The sequence below is a fragment of the Kockiozyma suomiensis genome (assembly GCF_038497685.1).
Source record: "Kockiozyma suomiensis strain NRRL Y-17356 unplaced genomic scaffold V2V93scaffold_17, whole genome shotgun sequence".
Classification (NCBI taxonomy): domain Eukaryota; kingdom Fungi; phylum Ascomycota; class Lipomycetes; order Lipomycetales; family Lipomycetaceae; genus Kockiozyma; species Kockiozyma suomiensis.
Window position 1 is genome coordinate 192369 of NW_027117680.1, and position 18264 is coordinate 210632.

General features: G+C 44.0%; 8 protein-coding genes across 8 annotated transcripts; 6 read left to right on the forward strand and 2 right to left on the reverse strand.

The window, feature by feature from the left end:
- Positions 1-13: 13 nt before the first annotated feature.
- Positions 14-1030, forward strand: V2V93DRAFT_98957 (Sybindin-like protein). The gene is made up of 3 exons (XM_066912847.1): positions 14-239; positions 302-372; positions 443-1030. The coding sequence occupies exons 1-3, from the start codon at positions 186-188 to the stop codon at positions 720-722; spliced, it is 405 nt and encodes a 134-aa protein (XP_066763363.1). The 5' UTR covers positions 14-185; the 3' UTR covers positions 723-1030.
- On the forward strand, positions 988-2144 carry V2V93DRAFT_361254 (uncharacterized protein; the record flags this gene model as incomplete). Its single annotated transcript, XM_066908156.1, has 3 exons — positions 988-1261; positions 1317-1457; positions 1486-2144. 3 exons carry the CDS (start codon positions 988-990, stop codon positions 2142-2144), a joined length of 1074 nt encoding a protein of 357 aa, XP_066763364.1.
- Positions 2145-2333: 189 nt separating this feature from the next.
- V2V93DRAFT_375894 (Met-10+ like-protein-domain-containing protein) lies at positions 2334-4861 on the forward strand. Its single transcript, XM_066911598.1, has 6 exons — positions 2334-2849; positions 2928-3005; positions 3161-3573; positions 3813-4110; positions 4462-4604; positions 4666-4861. Exons 1-6 carry the CDS (start codon positions 2387-2389, stop codon positions 4801-4803), a joined length of 1533 nt encoding a protein of 510 aa, XP_066763365.1. The 5' UTR covers positions 2334-2386; the 3' UTR covers positions 4804-4861.
- V2V93DRAFT_375896 (uncharacterized protein) lies at positions 4828-6732 on the reverse strand (the record flags this gene model as incomplete). Its single annotated transcript, XM_066911599.1, has 4 exons — positions 6139-6732; positions 5269-6085; positions 5108-5198; positions 4828-5047 (listed from the first exon to the last, which is right to left on the reverse strand). Coding segments are annotated over exons 1-4 (1631 nt in total), but the record flags the coding sequence as incomplete, so codon positions are not given.
- A 36-nt stretch (positions 6733-6768) lies between these two features.
- V2V93DRAFT_375898 (uncharacterized protein) lies at positions 6769-9600 on the forward strand. Its single transcript, XM_066911600.1, has 3 exons — positions 6769-7948; positions 8006-8308; positions 8365-9600. Exons 1-3 carry the CDS (start codon positions 6928-6930, stop codon positions 9255-9257), a joined length of 2217 nt encoding a protein of 738 aa, XP_066763367.1. The 5' UTR covers positions 6769-6927; the 3' UTR covers positions 9258-9600.
- A 1814-nt stretch (positions 9601-11414) lies between these two features.
- On the forward strand, positions 11415-13392 carry V2V93DRAFT_375904 (general substrate transporter). Its single transcript, XM_066911601.1, has one exon. The coding sequence runs from the start codon at positions 11569-11571 to the stop codon at positions 13174-13176; it is 1608 nt and encodes a 535-aa protein (XP_066763368.1). The 5' UTR covers positions 11415-11568; the 3' UTR covers positions 13177-13392.
- A 390-nt stretch (positions 13393-13782) lies between these two features.
- On the reverse strand, positions 13783-15453 carry V2V93DRAFT_328944 (auxin efflux carrier; the record flags this gene model as incomplete). The annotated part of the gene is made up of 3 exons (XM_066907609.1): positions 13783-15070; positions 15134-15305; positions 15363-15453. The coding sequence occupies 3 exons, from the start codon at positions 15451-15453 to the stop codon at positions 13783-13785; spliced, it is 1551 nt and encodes a 516-aa protein (XP_066763369.1).
- A 1517-nt stretch (positions 15454-16970) lies between these two features.
- V2V93DRAFT_375907 (uncharacterized protein) lies at positions 16971-18042 on the forward strand. Its single transcript, XM_066911602.1, has one exon. It carries the CDS (start codon positions 17074-17076, stop codon positions 17869-17871), a length of 798 nt encoding a protein of 265 aa, XP_066763370.1. The 5' UTR covers positions 16971-17073; the 3' UTR covers positions 17872-18042.
- The last annotated feature ends 222 nt before the right edge of the window (positions 18043-18264 follow it).

Sequence of the window (18264 nt, forward strand, 5' to 3'; positions counted from 1 at the left end):
AGAGTGCGTAGCTGGAGAAATTGAGGTAAACTCTATTTATTGGGGTTTATGTGGCGACGGACCTCGACTGTTCAGATCCCGCGAGAGGTGCTGATTTATTGTTTATTTATTGTACAAAACAATTGCAATTAGTCAGAATATTTAGAGAATTATTTGGTAGAGATAGTGATTACTAAAGCAAGATAATGGTGGTATATTCTCTTTACATTCTCAACAAGGCCGCCGGTCTGATTTATCAGGTAATCAATGTTGAAATCTATTGCAGTTCAGCAGGCTAATTTATTTTACGTGGTAAATATAGAGAGATTTTAATGAAGGGCTGCGAAAACTATCATCAAACGACTATCTAGTCTTATCCGGTACATTTCATGCGTACGTATTGTCATTAGTCTCCTCACCTTAGCTTGATCTTCGCGAGTAATGGCTAAGAATTTTACTGCAGAGTACACGCAATCGCATCACGAATCTCCCCCGTTCCATCTTCATCAGGCATTGAAGTACTTGAAACCGAGACTTTCCGATTGCAATGCTTCCAGACGCTCACGGGCACTAAATTCCTGCTCATATCCGAACCACGACAGCAGGGATCAGACGCTATCCTGCGACGGATATATGAGCTGTATGCAGACTACGTGATCAAGAACCCGTTCTACCAGATCGAGATGCCTGTTCGGTGTGATTTGTTTGATCGGCATTTGGGTGCGTATATCAAATCTCTATGAGGATGTGTTGTTTGCGATGCTTGTGCGAGTCAGTTACGAGTATCTTGTTTTTACGGAGCAGTGTACGATAGTTTATATACAAATGCATCATCTATTATGGTTACTATCATCTTTTCTGGTGTGGTCGTGGCTGAGGAAGTGACTGGCTTATCTGACCACAGGCAGTACACATCTCGCAGTGCCAGACTATATAAGCATCCCCTGGCACCGCTCTATTCTGTCCCTTTCTTTCTTTCCTTCTTCCTCAGACACCATCTTCTCTATCATGCATCCGTCAGACCCGAAACCTCTCAAGGACGAAAACGAGCTCGCCAACGATGAACCGGATGATGGTTCGCTATCGCGGGCAGGGGCCTGGCTTGTAGCAGCTCTCAATCCGCTGTCGGCGCCTCGCGACGCTCCTATAGTTCATCCGATCTTGGGTGTGGATATGCGTCAAGAGCTTGAGACGGCCGAGGCGCAGGCGGCTGCGGACCAGGCCCCGGCTGCCGGAGGATGGTACTCGCTGCTGCAGCATTTTGCGGAGAACTACACTAAGCGTAGGTGGCTTTGTAGCTGGTTTCGTTTGATTAACATTCTAATGCATAAAAATAGAAATGGCGGTGGTGGAAGACGATGAGCTTGAGCCTGTCGAGCTTGAGGAAGATGAGGAGACGGTCGAAGTTTCTAGCCTCGTCGTCATATCTTCGAGCCAACATCACCATCGCCCCTCGTCGATTGTCTTACCTTCAAGCAGTAACGAAACGACAGATGGATGCCGTAGTCGTCACAGAGATTGTTGATCAGCAACGTAAATTCCTCGCATTTCAGAGTGCAGAAAAGGCACTGCGTGACAATTTGAAGAGCGTGAAAGAGTCGCTCGAAGACTCGGAGCTTTCTACTTTGCATCTTGCCAGTGTTGGCGGGCCACTGCAGAGCCTGTTAGATACTATGCTGGAATTCGTCTCGGAAACGGCTCATATTGGTAAACTTACGCAGCAGAGTGATGGTACACACAGAGAGACTGGAGGCGTACTTGATGAATACGCAAAACTAAAAGCGCAGCTGACTGATATTGAGACAGCTATTGATCACCGTGTCGTTAGAGATACAGCCGAGCTTGAACAAAAGCGCACAGAAATCCTTGACCGGAGTAAAGTCCTGGCCCGAGATGCGTTTTGGAGTAATTCAGATTCGAGCAGTGATCAGTATTGTAGTCAGTTAGACGATTACCTAGCGTTAACTATCGAACTTGGTAACTTAAACAGTCAATTAGATGAAGCAGAAAAATCAGGAGATAAAGATCTTGTGAGGGAATTGAGATGCGAGAAGATGAGAGTTTGGGATGAGGCTCTTCATGGAGGTCCAGAACAGGACTTGAAGAGAATCTCGAGAAAGAAGATTGAGGCTGTAAATCCTGAACTAAGAGCTTACAGAAGGTAAATTATTTACCTTCTATTTTTTTTTTTTTTTTGTTCATTATTATACTTAGCTCTCACAAAGAATTAAATTGATGCTGAGATATGATTTGATTATTGTAAATTGTAGTCGGTAGTTTGAGACGCCGAGAGTCCGCTGGGAGATTATATCAAACTAGATTTTCCAGCGATTTTTAAAATCAAATAATATTTATCCACTCGAAGTCTTCACAGAGCTTAACATCTCTGCAAATTCAAATGAAGTAGATGAATAAACGGTTTTCTAATTATTTTTATACCATAACATTACGCAAATTCAGATTCTTTTCATCAGCACTTCAGCTTCAGCTCCAAATGGTTCATCAAACCACCGGCGAGCGCGACAATGCTCACTTCTCACCACCAATAAATAGATCAATGAAAGTCCTTGACCGGGACTTTTTTACAATCAAAGTTCCTTTGACGGCTATCAAAGTACTTGATCCGCGAGAATTTAAAACTTTGCGGACATTTGAGATGGATTTATTGCAATTACATGGTGTTACTAATATTGTTAAAACGTTTAAAGCTGATGGTCAGGCTGCTGATTTTCTAATTTTGCTAAGGCCTGATTTACATGATGGGGAATTAGAAGGAATGAGTGAGCGGATGAAGTTGTATCTGGCTGAGCATAAGGAGTTTCCTCTTGTGCCGTATACTCTTGAGTTGGGTTATAAATTTTGGAAGCCAGGTGAGAAATTGATATTTTGCGTCTCTGACTCTAAATTAGAGAAATATCGAAAAAGCCGCTAACGTATTGAGGGTTTAGAGGAGATATTGTCTGCGGTGCTTCCTGAAGAGTTGTTGACAGAGATTCCGACAGGTTTTACATTGACCGGACATATTGGTAAGTCTTTTTTGTATTCAAAACGTGTATTGTCAAATGCGAAACCGAAATTCAAAAACCCTTTACAAACATTCCAAACGCCGATATCAAACAAACGACAAGCAAAAAATTGAAGACAAATTCTAAAGAAATATTCTAACTTCTACAAAATCTAGCACATATGAATCTTCGCTCACAATATCTTCCCTACAAGTATCTCATTGGACAGGTAATTCTCGACAAAAACCCTTCAGTGGAAACAGTAGTCAACAAACTCGATACAATCGATACCGTATTCCGCACGTTTGAGATGGAAGTTATCGCAGGCGAGAAGCGGTACATGGTCGAGCACCGTGAAAGTGACTGTATTTTCCGCTTTGATTTTTCAAAAGTGTATTGGAATTCACGACTGCAAGGCGAGCACCTGCGGCTGATCAGCATGTTTAAACCTGGCGAAGCAGTGTGTGATGTTATGGCTGGTGTGGGACCATTTGCGTTGCCTGCTGGAAAGCGGCATTTAGTTGTCTTTGCAAATGACTTGAACGGCGACAGTTACGCAAGTATGCAGGAGAATATTCGAATCAATAAGGTATGTTGAGATATATTGAAAAAGTGTAATTCAGACGCCGTGGATTTCGTATGCCTCACTTTTTAAAATGATGCCTCTGTTGTGCCGTTTCTTGCGCTTGCGCTCTTTGCGTTCTTTATTGATAAAGATTTTGAAGAGCCCAAGACGCACGACAGTGATCCAGTTACTGACGTCGAGCATTGGGCGAAAAAGACGGCAAGAAAGGAAATTGACTAAGCTGACTATGTGTACTGTGTTAGGTGACCGATAATGTGTTTGCTTATAACCTTGACGGTCGAGACTTTATTCGAATCTCAATATCTGAATTGCGCAAATATGCGAGCAAAAAAAAGACGATGCTGATTCCAGAGAATACTGAGACGGCAGCTGAGAGTCGAACCAAAAAAGTGCGCAAACTAGAGAACTCGCAGCGCAAGAGCGATCAGGCAGTTGAGAATAAGGACAAAAAGGAGCGAAAAAAGACGAAGCAAGTGCCAGTGCCGACAGAATATGCACACTATGTGATGAATTTGCCGCACGCTGCAATTGAATTTCTCGGTAAGTCTTTCTTTTGATTTTGGAGTGTAAATACACCAGAAAGGGTTGGAGTGGAGTGGACGAGAGAGCAGTACGCCTGACGGCGGCCGCGGAGACGGCGCCTAAAATGGAGCCTGCGCTTATCGGCAGTATATCGTATTCTGAGGCGAATCCTCTGGAAGAAGAACGCGGGCGCCCGAGAGATATGAAGGATGAGAGATGAAGGATGAGAGATGAGTAGATGCAATATGTCGCAGAAAAAGAAGAGAGAACAGAGGAAATGATTAAATGGCGGCCTGGCCGAACTCGCCTCGAAACACCTCCCAAGCCACAGTGGCGCACTCAAGGCTAACACGTGACTGATATATCTAGATGCCTTCCGCGGACTGTACCGCGATGACGACGACGACGACGCGATTACGATGCCAATGGTGCACGTGTACTGCTTCCATAAGTCAAACGACCCCGAGAACCCAAAGCCAGAGGAGAGTGTAGTGCACCCGGCGCTGCGGCAGGTGAGTCCTGATTAGATTAGATATTGCTGAGATATCAGTGCTACGCTGACTATGTTTCCAGCGAGTCGCAGACGCGCTCGGATACGACATCCCCCTCGACGAGCTCTCTATCCACTACGTGCGCCTGGTGGCTCCTTCCAAGACGATGCACTGCGTCTCCTTCAGACTGCCGCGACAAGTCGCCTTCGCCAGGGACTGATCTAACCTTAATCCATAGACTAAACTCGGATAAAAATAAACTACTGCTTGACATTATATCATTATTTACACTAATTAAAGTCGACCTCGATATTAATCGCCTGCTCAATAGCAAGTCGTGGCCGCTCATCCTCCTCTCCTCCCACTCGATCTATCACGAGTGCGCTCTTCTTATCGTAGTTCTCAATCCGCCGCGCTCGAGGGGGTAGCGACTTTAGATATGCACAGTACATCTCAAACGCATCCTACATCATATCATGATTAGCAATCCCATCATCTTTGATCGTATCTCTCGCTGTACTTACATTCAACAGGACCACGAGCATGCCACCAGCCACACTGCGCACAAAGCGCATACGTCTGGGAACAAGCTTGGAAAACGCCATCGCCAGAACACTATACATAAGTCAGTCAGGTTGATCAAGAGAAAAATCAAAAAGAAAAAAAGACAAAAAAGGAAACTCACTCGCCAGCTATCCCACTCAGTATAGGCAACGCTAGAGCACCCATGACCGTAATCGAATTGTCACGCTTCAAGAAGGCATGCCCAACTCCTCGATAGTTCCACTGCCCAAGTTCAACATTAACTCCGAACCCATCACGTCTAATTTCCCCATTCGCTAAATCAGCATCTGCTATGACTACCTCTTCATTGACCGCCTCTTCGTTGGCCGCCTCTTCATTGGCCGCCTCTTCATTGGCCGCCTCCTCATTCACCCGCACATCTTCCGGCGCGACAATCTCATCCTGAGCAATATTCTGCCCTTGTTCACGTTGTTGGCGCAGATCGCGAAGTCGCCCTCGTACCCACGCAAGCTGCCGCTGAATGGCAATAAGCCGCTGTTCCGGTATTTCTTGTAGGTCTTCCATCCTCTCCAAAGCTACCTCGGCATCCAACAATCTCTGCTCCCCAGTCCGCCATGTCTCAAGGACCTCATCCACAACCTCGTTGTCGACCTGTGGTTGTTCATTCTCCATCGCAGCAGGCCCGGCTTGCAGCTCCGCAGTATTCTTCACTGCTTGATCATTCCAAGCTATCATTCGAGGTGCGACGAATAGCGAATACAGCGCATCATACACCGAGTACAAAACTGGCAGAGACATTAACGCGATATTAGTCGGAGTTTGCGGACTTTTCCGGGAAAGTACATTGATTTTAGGATTCTTGACCAGAGCGAGTAAGGCTGCGGATGTAAGCATTATCGCGGTTCTTGCAATCATACGCTGGTTCGTGCGCGAGAGTATGAGCGTCGAGGGAATCATGGCTACAAATAAATTTCGAACTATCGACATTGTTAGCTAAATTTCAAAAAATATTAAAGAGTCACAAGCATACGATAATGAGACCTGTGCACTGCTTGATCCTGCCTTGTCAATCGACTTAGAATGAGCTTGCCCACTTCCACAGAATCGCGCCAGTTGCGCCCACTGAGAAGATAATTGGTAAAGCAACGATGCACAAACGCCGATGTCGCCTCTTCCTTACCATCCAATCCTAGTATAGCCATACTTTCCTCCAATGAAAACACACTGAGCACCGACACTGCGCCATGAGCATAGAAATTACGATGAATAAGTGAAAATACAGGGCACACAACCCCACCCAAGAGACCCATTTTCCATGCGTAGCCTGAGAGTCGGCGCAGTACATGCTGAGCACGTATCCCTGCCGCTTCTGGTGGTTTGATAGGAATTATACGAGCTCTGCATTGCGGACAGGCTTTGTATTCATTGCTGGGAGCGATCCATGTGAGAAGACATGATTCATGCGCGATGAGACTGCACGAGCACGGATGTCGCCATTCGTGCGAAGGGGCGCCGCTCGGAGGAGCATCATTCGATGTGCCAAGACAAATCCAACAGGTATTTACACTGTCTGATGTTTCCATGCTTTATATCTCGAGTTTGGTGGAGTGGTTGCTTTCAAAGTGGTATACATCAGTGTACTGCCGCGTAAACCCAGGCTAACCAACGACTCAAAAACTCTAAATGCCCCTGCGCGCTCTCGGCGACCTCGTCTTCAAAACAATTCTGTCTGTCAACGGCTGGTGGAACGAAGGCAATGACGCAGCATCTAGTTGAAGCAGTGCCTCAATAGTGATATTAGCTATACGACATATCTTCGATGCCTGAAGCTGACTTTACGCAAGAGTCTTCAGCGTCAACTAAGCGTGGCCGCGGACGACCAAGGAAATATCCGTTGCCGGAAGGCTATGTTCCTCCACCTAAGCGAGTCGCGAGACCGCGTCGAGAAGTGCTTGCAGAAGAATATAATGACGATGAAGATCAGATACAAGAGATTGTTGAACGTACGACACCATCTGGACGTCCGATGAGACGGTCAAGAAAAGACGTCGACTACGCTAAGATCGAACAAGGTGAAGCTATCACCAACGCTATTCTCGCAGATAAAGAAGACATCGAGCTAGACGAACACGAAGAAGAAGAGAATCAGCTAAGCTTGGATAAACCTAAACGAGGTCGACCGCCAAAGGATCCGAGCAAAGGACCTGTTGCACGGCCAACGCCAAAGAGAAAAGCTATCGATATCGACGACGACTCGGATGATTTCGAACCCGACGGAGACGGCGAAGATGATGATGAATTTGAAGCTGCTGCTGAAGAAGAAGAGGAGGATGATGCAGAAGACAAAGAAGAGGAGGACGAGATTTCAGCTTCCGAATCTCGACCGAAAAGGGGAGTCACTAAAAAAGGCACAAAAGCAAGATCACGTACATCTAGACAAGCTAGTCTTAAGCAAGCGCAGTCTGTCGAGGGGAGAATGCTGCAAATATTTGGTCATCGGCGTGAAGCTCTTGTTGCGGGCGCTAAATATCGAAATAAATGGGTCAACGATCTCGCGGTGCTGTATAACTCCAAAATAGAGGAGTCCGGCATGCCTTGTCTTAATGTCGATGAGGTTTTTGATGTGGATCTACAAATTGTGCGAGAGATTGAAAACACGCGGCAGAGAGGCAGAAAGCTTAGATTTGATATCGGGTATAACGACTCGCTTCGGGAAATTAATCTTGCAGCCTGTGAGGCTAGGGATGTTCAATCGTTGACCAGTGGAAACAGACAAGGATGTATTATAAATGTAGCTGGATACCCAGCTGCTTGCGAATGGGCTCCTCTTGATGATTCAGGTACAATGAGGATGTTGAGATATGTTATACGATTTTTTTCTGACTAAATTGATATAGACACGCAATACCTAGCAGTTTCGGTTGTCAACAACGCTGAAGAACTCAATGATCCAGTATTTCGATCAAAGCAATATGCATCAACTATTCAGATATGGAGCATTGATCTCTCGGCACGACAGATTGCACCACGACTGGCAATATGCTACACGCATCGGTGGGGAACGCCAACGTGTATGAAGTGGTGGCCTGTTACTGCACCTAAAAACAGCGAAGCGATTGGTGTGCTTGGTGCTGTGTATGCTGACGGAACTGTTAAATTTGTCAAAATTCCACGACCGAGTATGACTGATTGGCTATATAGTGCGTTATATGTTTTGCGTATGTAAGGAAGTAAAAGCTGACACTAATATGTACAGAATATATCGACTCGCCGTTCTGCCAAGTAGCTCTTCCAGGAATGAAAATTCATTCCTTTACCTGGATCGACAAGCACACTATCGCTGTTGGCACGACCACCGGCTTCGTCGCGACCTTTGACCTCACATCCGCAGCAGACGAGACTCCAGGTGAAGGCGACCCCAAGACCAATCTGCGCACGACGCCAGTTTTTTGCGAGCCGCTCCATTATACAGTCATTTCTGAGATTGTCAGTTTTGCACCTCATCTTCCGTTTTTTATCGCAACTACTTCGGCAGATGGATATGTTCGAGCCATCGATATTCGTGATCCGCGCACTTCGCGCACAACAAATATCCGCACAAAGGGATTCTCTGCTTCATCAATCGCCGCACACCCACAGTTACAGCTTTTACTTTCGGTAGATGATACAGTACAAACTAAATTTGCGCCGATTATCGCGATCTCGCAAGAGACTTCTCTCACCAGACATGAGAGTAGTCTGACCTGTATTGCAACATCAAGCACAGGCCACGCATTCGTGGCAACAGCCGCTGCAGACGGCTGCGTTTATCTATCTAATATTGCTGCGCGTGCACTTGTAAGCAAGAAGGTGACATATCACAACTGGCCGCAGATCAGGAGTCTCAAATTAGAAGTATCTAGTATCCCGGCTACCCCGATATCTCTTTCAAACGCGGTTCACTCTTCAGAGCTGGCTGAAAAATTTCGATTCGTCGAAGGATATAAAATGGAGATGATTGGCGCGATGGGGAGATCTTCTAGCAGTGTTATTAGCCCGCCTTCGATTTCTGTCAGTTGTTTGGCGTGGAATCCGCAGCGCGAATTTGGCGGGTGGTATGTTGCTGGCTTTGCTAATGGCGTTATTCGGATTGATAATTTTGGTGTTTAATAATTTGTTTATGGTTGGCGGGTTAATTGTAGGATAGGTTCTGCGTTGTATGAATTAATGAGTTTCTGTAACTGGCAGTTGATTATGGCGTTTTCTTAATATGAAATGCTATACCTCTCCTAAAATCGGAGTCATCCTCCTTTCTCCTCGTGCCAGTTAGTTTAGCATAATTGGTTGAACCATGAGCTAAGTTGGATGACGAGAACTCGATGAGCAAGCCAGGTTTCTCGGATGACGAATAATCAGATTGAATATCGACACTGAGGTTGAGATATCGAAGACACGGCAGTTGGAGGGAAAGTAACGAATATAGTGAGCCAAATTGTAGGAAATAACAGCTAGGACCATACTAAGGAAAAAGCACCGTTTCCCGTCCGATCAACTCTAGTTAAGCTCCTTTAGGCCTACTTAGTACTGCGGTGGGAGACCACGCTGGAATCGTAGGTGTCCTAGTTTTTGGCTGTTTTTTTTTATAATCATTTTTTGAAGAGCAAAAAAAAAAAGAAGTTGCTGCTTGCCTAGAGACGGGATGAGAGCTAGCAATTATTTAAAGCTCTAGGATTGATTGATCTGATACAGAACTGAAAGCAATGTCTTCATCTCCTCTATATCTTCGCCGGCACTCATTGTCTTCAGCGTTTTCAATCAAACGTCATATCTAGGTTGTAGAGTTGAAAATTGCGCGTTATTAGAAAAGTTCCGTCATGCCATGGCTTTGAATAGCTGGCAGAAACGTGAACTCGTCTAATTAAGAACTTGTGCCCAAATTTGCCCGGTTTAGACATCCTTCCGTAGCTCAAGTTTTGATTGATTGATTTCTGTTCTTTTCAATGTTGTTCGATAATTCATGTTTTCATTTGCTGGATGGTGTCTACTGTTTTGGCATCCTTGTCTCTCCGTTATCCAGACTATTGACACAATTGAAACCTATAATAGCGCCATATCCTGAATATCTGGTATATTTTTTTTTCAGAAGCAATATCCCACAGTCTAATGCACGTATTTTTCTTCATAGCTCGCTTTACCAGCGCACGTGGGATCCACATGCATAGACAGCAATAAGGTATCTTTGCACGTGCGACGATTTTTACGATTTTAGTTTACTAGCTTTACCACGTCTGTTTGTATTCTTGATATGATGTGTTTTTTTAGGGCTCGGAAGACCCTACCATTGTCATATCGCTGATCATCTCGAAATGAAAATATTATGCAGGGTTTTATTATGCGGCCCTTGGCATTAACCAAAAACATATTTTCAGATAGTAATCTCTGGCCCCAATCATATTTACTCCAAAAATATCAAAAAAAGATACCTGTACATCTTACATAGCTGCTCTTGAGAAAACTAACACAACGGCAGTAGTCTTGACGACGAGACTTGTTTGCATAGAAGCTGCAGCAGATGATACACGTGGGGGTTATAAGCGCGATCCTCACATTTATATATTGTCTCGCGCTTAAAGCGATTAAATCGTCAGGATGTGGGGAAACATCGGGTTGAAGTAAGCTTTATGGAGTTCGAGAAGACGAAACGGGATTGCGGAGAAGGAGGCGGGGAGAAACTCCGCATTGCCTCTGAAATGAAAGTAAACCTACCACTTTGAAGCCTTTTAACTTCGCATCCATTCATATTCATGCCACAAATCTTTACTTTTAAAATAGTGGGCTTTCGTTCCCATGCCTCTATTGCGACAACTCGTGATCGTTAGATAAGTACCGGCGGTTACGGGACTTAATTTTCTTTGTAGATTACATGTAGTTATCTTTCGACCGTAAGCCGACTCTCCACATATATCTTCAACTGAAGATATATAGGCTATATACGTAAGGGATAATTGGCAGCGGCAGAGCAACATAGTGAAAGAAGCCGATGAAAGAAAGAATGTTCGGCATAGTTTGAAATGCCAGCTTCTTTCTACAACATGTACTTCTGTAGCTGGTATTACTAGCACACCTTTTAACACGACGAAGTAAAACTCACTGTAAGAGTTATCAGGAGAAAAGGATCAGGCGACCTGGAAGAACGGTGTTTAAACTGTCTTTAAATCTAAGCGCCTTAGCGCACACAAAATAATAAGGCGGCCAGGCGGTGTTGTCTGCGGCCCGCCAGACCGCCGTAACAATAGACCGCCGCACCCCGCAATCTGCCCCGCAAAAAGCAACTCGAAAAGTCACCCGCAGGGTCATATATCTTGCGCAGTATCTGCCCTGACTTTTATAAGATCTGAATTTCTGTTTTTCCTTTCATCATGACAATTTAAACTACTACTCTTATTAGTCTTCCTTCTTTTCTTTTTGCTGGATTGACAAAATGGGACTGCCCGCTATTGATATTGGCGACCTCTCGCGCTTCGAGGGGAAGACTCTCAACGATTATATGCCAGTGCATGAGAAATTTTGGTGGCATTATCCATATATTCGTAAGCTAAACTTTATGTTAATGTGCGCCATGCTCACGCAAATTACTTCTGGCTTCGACGGCTCGATGTTGAATGGTCTGCAATCGCTATCTACCTGGACAGAGTACTTTGGTCATCCCAAAGGCGGCAAGCTTGGATCGATGACCAATGGAGTCACATACGGTGTGTTGATTATGACACCCTTCGTATCGACAATATGCGATAGATGGGGACGACGCCTGCCAATCTCTATTGGTTCAGCAACTATTATAGTTGGTGCAGTCTTACAAGGCGCCGCTCAGGCCTATCCTATGTTTGTTGTCGCCCGATTCCTGCTGGGCATGGGAATCTGCCTGTCGGGATCAGCTGCTCCGCTATTACTTATTGAATGTGCATATCCTGCACAGCGAGGTAAAATGACGTCGTTTATCGAGCCCGCGTGGCCTATTGGCTCGTTTGTGGCGGCGGCAATCACCTATGGTACGTTCCATATGGGAACCTCATCCTGGTCATGGCGGATCCCGTCTTTGCTGCAGTGCTTCTTTCCAATTGTTCAATGCGTATTATCATTGTTTTCACCCGAATCTCCGCGTTGGTTGATTATGAAAGATCGTCATGAAGAAGCATATGAGTTCTTTGTGCGATATCATGCGGGCGGAGACCGAGAATCCGAGATGGTAAAGTTCCAAATGGCAGAGGTCACGGCGACTCTTGAAGCCGAGCGTGCAGCAGATAGTAACTCATGGTCTACATTCTTTAAAACGAAGGGTATGCGTCATCGGTTCCTTATCGCGACCTTTGTACCAGCTATGATGCAGCTCTCAGGAAACGCAATCATGTCGTATTATCTTTCTCGAGTATTGACGAATATTGGTGTGACGGATCAACAGGAGCAGCTGACTGTGAATTTAGCTGGAACTGCTTGGGGTATTGTGACAGCTTATACTTTTGCCTCGCAAGTCGATCGAATCGGTCGTCGAAAAGGATTTCTTTTTGGATTGATCAGTATGCAAGTCTCGTATATTGTCTGGACAATCATGTCTGCCGTTAATCAGGAGCGAGGATTCAATAATAGACCATTAGCCATTGGTATTATTGCGGTCATGTACATTTATCAAGGATTTTATCACTTGACAGCTCCGTTTGCACCCACCTATGTGACGGAAGTTGTACCGTATTCTCTTCGTGCCAAGGGTTCAATGCTCTACCAATTATGCGGGAATATAGTCGGTGTGTTCAATAACTATGTCAACCCTATCGCAATGGACGCAATTCAATGGAAATACTATATTGTGTATTGTGTATGGATAGGTGTCGAGGCTGTTGTCGTATACTTTTTCTTTCCCGAGACAGGTGGTAAATCACTTGAGGAGATTGCCGAGGTATTTGATGGCCCGGATGCAAATGTTGGTATTCATGCAATCGCATTGGAACGTGATTATGATGTTGAGAAGATGGCAGAGATTGAGCATGTTGATTTAGTTGAGAAAAAACTGGTAGCTGGCGAGCATCTGGTTTAAGTTGCCGAGTTTTATTTTCATTTCTACAAAAATTTATCGTGCCGTTCTCGTGTATAGTAGTAATGAATTTGATTAATTTGCTTTGATTAAGGGTACCTTTTTCGTATTAATAAGTCGTGTCTAAGATGAACACATTGCTCGATATTCCTTTCTATAATCCCAATTTTAACTTAAAGAATCAGAAGGCTGTCAAACGTAAACGCGACAATGTCAAACATTGATTGACAGTTTTACCGGATATATGGGAACAAACACCATACAAATATACAATTTGCATCATCACCATCTCTCCCAATCTGAATAAAGGTTAAAAATTGTCACTGTCAAATTTATAAACTGCCGAGAGGAAATATTAAAAGAGAATTGTGGTGTTGTCTGATATGGCAATCATTCTGTTAATGTAAAATCTATGTTAGCAAGCTGACTAACATACATGAAATTCCAATCATAAAAGTTCCCATAATAAAATCCGTAAAAAGCCAGTGCGGCTAAGAAGTCGATGATCACAAGTTAGTGAAAACTATACGAAGCTCCATATGCAATATACCCAACATAAACAGCGGCAAGAATAATAATAGAAATGAACATATAGAATTTACCCCGCCCCTACAAAATAATCTGCAGCGTGTAAGTGACTAAAATAGCCAACGTCAGCACTAAAACAATGTACTGCGAAATCAAACATGCAGCCAGACAATCCATCTGCGGAATATGCTCCATATCCTCTGGTGCAAAAAAAGTAGTCAAATAGACCTGCGACGTCGAACTAGGAACTCCTGAAGACATTATGAAAACGAATGCGAGAACAAGATTATCGTCGTCGATTATTCCCGATTTTCTAAATCCTTGTGTGAACGCAATGGCGATTATTGGCGTGACTACCAATTTTAAAAGAATTAAGGCGACGAGATATTTCCAGAATCCTTTGGGTAAGGATTTAATTGATAATCGCCCAATCATTCCACCAAGTAACAGTAATCCGAACGGAACACAAGCATTTCCAATAAATTCAGCAAAATCCATGACAAAATCTAACGGTGGCTGTCCATCAGGCGCGGATGGCATGTCGTAATCAGTCTGCACAAACAAAGCCTTAACTGGATCAATAACCGCCACAACAATCGAAACAATCAGTGAGGCTGTGGGAGGTTGATATAGATTCCTCAGAAAAATGATAAATCGCGCTAAAACGACGTTGTGCTTCTCAATGTTAATCTCGGCAGTCACAGCGCTGACTACTGGATCCAGCGCATCTCCATCATCATCTTCATCATCATTAAGATCAACTGTTTGCGCGTCATCTTCGCGTCGAGCATTAAGTCTCTGTCTAATAGATCTGACACCAGCTGACTCGATAGGTCTTAACGAGTTATGTGAATCAATTGTGTTGGAGGTCGCCATTGGTATGAGGGCGCTCGTGCGCGCGAGCACGGGATTCGCGAGACCAACTGCTAGTCGCGTGGCTCCAAATTCAGAGTCATCATAATCTGCAGGCTTCGGACTTTTCTCTGCATCCATTTCACTTGTACCAGTAGATAATGTGCTACCTTTTTTTGATCTCTTGATATTGAGCACACTCTTAAACTTTTTAGCTTTTGAACCCGCTTTTTGCTTTTCACCAACAGTATTCTCGAGATCTTGTTGAGGAGGATTTTTGAAATCGTTTTCAATCAATTGCACGCATCCACCAGCAAACATAAACGCGACATATACTGACATAATAACCGATACATATGCGATTCCCTGCGTTTCATCACCGTCTTTGAATGGCTTACTGGCCGTGATTGTCATGACATACGCCATTGGAATATCACCCGAGTTACTGAATATTGATGCGACCGCTGAACCCCCTCGCCAGAATTTTGGTACCGGCGCAAAAATTCGCAAGATAATTCTGTACCATAAAAAAAAATCAGCAATCAAGTAACTAAAAATACTGAAAATGAGAAAAACTCACGCAAAGATAGTTCCTGATCCCATGTATATGATAGCTGCTAAAACGCAAAAGCCCACTGTACGCATAGTACCAGAATCAAAAGCGACCACGACTTTACTGAAGATAATGCAGGGGAAAAAGTAATTGATCAGCATTGACGATACTTTTTTGCTAGTGTGAATGTCCAGTACATCTATAAAAAGGGTTTAGTTGAAATTATTGAGCATACACTTAAAGAAGACACACGTACTTTTCTTTGAAAAGAAGATGCCTGCACTGACAGATAGGCAGATTTTAATGATAGGCTTTACGGCCACAAAGATCGAGGCACCAATGCTCATTGACGACATACTTGATATATATCAAGACAGCGGATATGAATCTAACCACTGTAGCTGCTTGAGATGTTCTTGCCCGCAAGTGAACAAGTTGAAGAATAAGTTTGTGATACAAAAGAGGAAGGATCGTCAGGGCTGGCGAAGATGGCTGAAGAAAGGGTGAACTGGACTCTAAACATCTAGAATTCCTTGCAGCACAAACACAAGGAAAGAATGAAAATATATAGATTAACTCTATACAAGCGGAAATTAATTAAAAGGGGAAGTGAAAGCTGTGTCAGAGCATTAGTATGATATGGGAAAAAAATCACAGATAGTAATGGCTCCAAGACTTGAAAGCCATTACACTGCCCCTTAAAGCACAGCTTACTTGCAGGAATTACTATTGCGTAATGGAGCAAAACAAAGCTCTCGAGCACGTCAACGGAATAAAGAACAACGAATGCGGTGCAGAGGCGAGATCTCTTTTCCGGATAAGAAAAATGGCTGCCCAAGTAAGGTTTAACACTAGCGACGTGCGGCGGAAGGGCGAAGAGAAGTAGAAAATTCTGTGAAGAGACCCAATGAGGAGTTTACAAAGAGATGAGAAACGCAAGAGGATAGAAGAGTAATAAAGGGATTGGCAAAAGCGGGGAGGGAGGAGCGCTGGTAGCTAGTGCGCATCGAGTCCGATTTCGTGGTTACTAACCGCATGGGGAACTCTTGTTTTTCATCGCCGGCTTTTGCAGTTCAATATTCACAGCGACACTCTATTGTCTTCTGGAATAACAATGACTAGTGTTGATATCGGTTGATTGCTGCTCTATTTTAGCAATAATCTTTTGGTGGAGGGCGGCTATTCTATTGCCGTAGACTACTCTCAACAGACTGTACGGACTCGTGCTGCACTCGCGTCTGATATCATCTCACGACCATCTCTCTCAGAGAGGTCGAAAGAGATGCCTACCTCCAAAGCGCATTCTCTACATTCTCTACTCCCATCAGCTTCTCTGGTGGTACTAAATTGACAGAAAATCACAAATCGCCCGTGCTATAGATGTAACAATGCGAGGGCCCCCCCCCACGAACACCTGCCTAATCACTCGTCTCAGCGAGCCGCACATTTAGGCGACAACCCGCGGGGCTCTTAACGTCGTCATCGATCAGCATAAGTTATTGCCACATTTGATATATATATGTACATATATATGTATGTCTATATGGTGCATTTTTTGGGCGTTCAGGATGGTGTTTTGCTGTTTTTATTTGAGAAGCGTGATATGTTGTAGTATACTGTTCTTGCTGCTCATAGTAAAATTAGTCTTAGCTCAGTCTGTATTCCTCAGCTCTCTTTCAGATAGCATCTTTGAATTGCATCTCCACAAACAACTTAGTAGTTGACTAAGTATCATAGGATAATCGCAGTTATCGTCAGGAAGATGATTTGTCGTCCCTCCTGCCCGACTTGCACGATCCTAATTTAAGGTTGGCGGTTTGTTTACCTCATCTCGCCGCACACTCTGCATCTCTGGCTGCACACTTTCTCGCTTCTGTCTACATCAGCCACCACAGCCTATTCAAGCCATTCAAGCTACTCAAGCTACTCAAGCTACTCAAACTTAAACAGTCTCTTTCATTCTCAAAATGAAGAGCAACGACTCAGACTCAGCATCTGACCTTCAAAATGGAGAAATGCCGTGGTCCACGAGGAGATTCAATTTCAGATCCGCTACAAGCTTTAGTAACAATAAACAGCGCACATCGTCAACAAATGAGACTTCCAAAGACAATGTACTTTCAACAAAATCAGATGCATCGCTTAATATAATACCTCGCAATGATATCATGGATTTGGATAACTGGATGACAGCGCCATCGTCTAAGATTGAATCTAGTGCGTCTGATCTATTCGACCAAGTTCGTCGTCTCAAGAAAAGACGAGTTGATCCTCACGAGACCAGTCTGGTTGCTCCCGTCAATACGCGCAGTAGAAGCAAGATGACGTCGAGCCTAGACAGAAAGAAAATGACTGAGGAAATATTTACTGGAACGCCGGCCAGCTTCTTTCTGTTTACAGAGGATGCAAAACGAGATAAAGCAGCTACCTCTCCAAAAAAGCGCAAGGCAGAAGATATGCTGGAAAGTGAACGGTATTCTTACATTCCTTCACGTCGTACGCGGTCGCAGAAAGCGCGGGGAAAGATGCCTGTATCGCCTTCCAAGCGTCGTCAGCTATTAATTGCTCGACGGCAAATCTCGTCGAGGCATATGAATAGTGAAATCAACGACGAAAGCTCAGATAAACAAGGTGACGACGATGGGGATATTTCAATGGGTATCGAAGATACCGAGGAGCGAAAAATAATGAGTCTTAACGCGATGATGAGGGTTGCAAAGGAATTGATTGACCAAGAATTGCTGCTGAGCGTCTTTGGATATTGAACAATACTAGTTTAATAAGTTTGTAATGATGAGTAACGACAGTCTGGGTCTCGGATAGGCGTTTACGTGATTGGGTTGATTTTATTTGTGTAATGTCTAATTAGTTGAGATAAGATTGGTATTTGCAGGAGAATAAACTATTGTTAATATCTGTACCGCTTAGTGAAAGGGCCAAGATAAGTATCTAAGTGTCGCACTCCATGATAACCCGCATGCGATTATGTGATTTATCGTGATTATATTGGAAATAGAAGTCACAACAGACATGCAAACTGACTTGAAAGTTAAAAGTGCATGAATCATACGTATAAATAATCAAGCATACAGAAGCAGATTGATCTAAAGTTTCGCAAATTAACTTCTCTAGAATATTGATTTGCCATAATGAAAAGA

What these genes read in the sequence shown, in the direction of transcription:
- V2V93DRAFT_98957 (XM_066912847.1), top strand. Translation starts at nt 186, where the DNA reads ATGGTGGTATATTCTCTTTACATTCTCAACAAGGCCGCCGGTCTGATT. An exon ending in CCGCCGGTCTGATTTATCAG is followed by an intron (nt 240 to 301) that starts GTAATCAATGTT and finishes TGGTAAATATAG; the next exon opens with AGAGATTTTAATGAAGGGCT. An exon ending in TTATCCGGTACATTTCATGC is followed by an intron (nt 373 to 442) that starts GTACGTATTGTC and finishes ATTTTACTGCAG; the next exon opens with AGTACACGCAATCGCATCAC.
- V2V93DRAFT_375894 (XM_066911598.1), top strand. Translation starts at nt 2,387, where the DNA reads ATGAATAAACGGTTTTCTAATTATTTTTATACCATAACATTACGCAAA. An exon ending in AGAATATTCGAATCAATAAG is followed by an intron (nt 3,574 to 3,812) that starts GTATGTTGAGAT and finishes GTACTGTGTTAG; the next exon opens with GTGACCGATAATGTGTTTGC. An exon ending in TGCACCCGGCGCTGCGGCAG is followed by an intron (nt 4,605 to 4,665) that starts GTGAGTCCTGAT and finishes CTATGTTTCCAG; the next exon opens with CGAGTCGCAGACGCGCTCGG.
- V2V93DRAFT_375898 (XM_066911600.1), top strand. Translation starts at nt 6,928, where the DNA reads ATGCCTGAAGCTGACTTTACGCAAGAGTCTTCAGCGTCAACTAAGCGT. An exon ending in GGCTCCTCTTGATGATTCAG is followed by an intron (nt 7,949 to 8,005) that starts GTACAATGAGGA and finishes AAATTGATATAG; the next exon opens with ACACGCAATACCTAGCAGTT. An exon ending in TATGACTGATTGGCTATATA is followed by an intron (nt 8,309 to 8,364) that starts GTGCGTTATATG and finishes TAATATGTACAG; the next exon opens with AATATATCGACTCGCCGTTC.
- V2V93DRAFT_375904 (XM_066911601.1), top strand. Translation starts at nt 11,569, where the DNA reads ATGGGACTGCCCGCTATTGATATTGGCGACCTCTCGCGCTTCGAGGGG.
- V2V93DRAFT_375907 (XM_066911602.1), top strand. Translation starts at nt 17,074, where the DNA reads ATGAAGAGCAACGACTCAGACTCAGCATCTGACCTTCAAAATGGAGAA.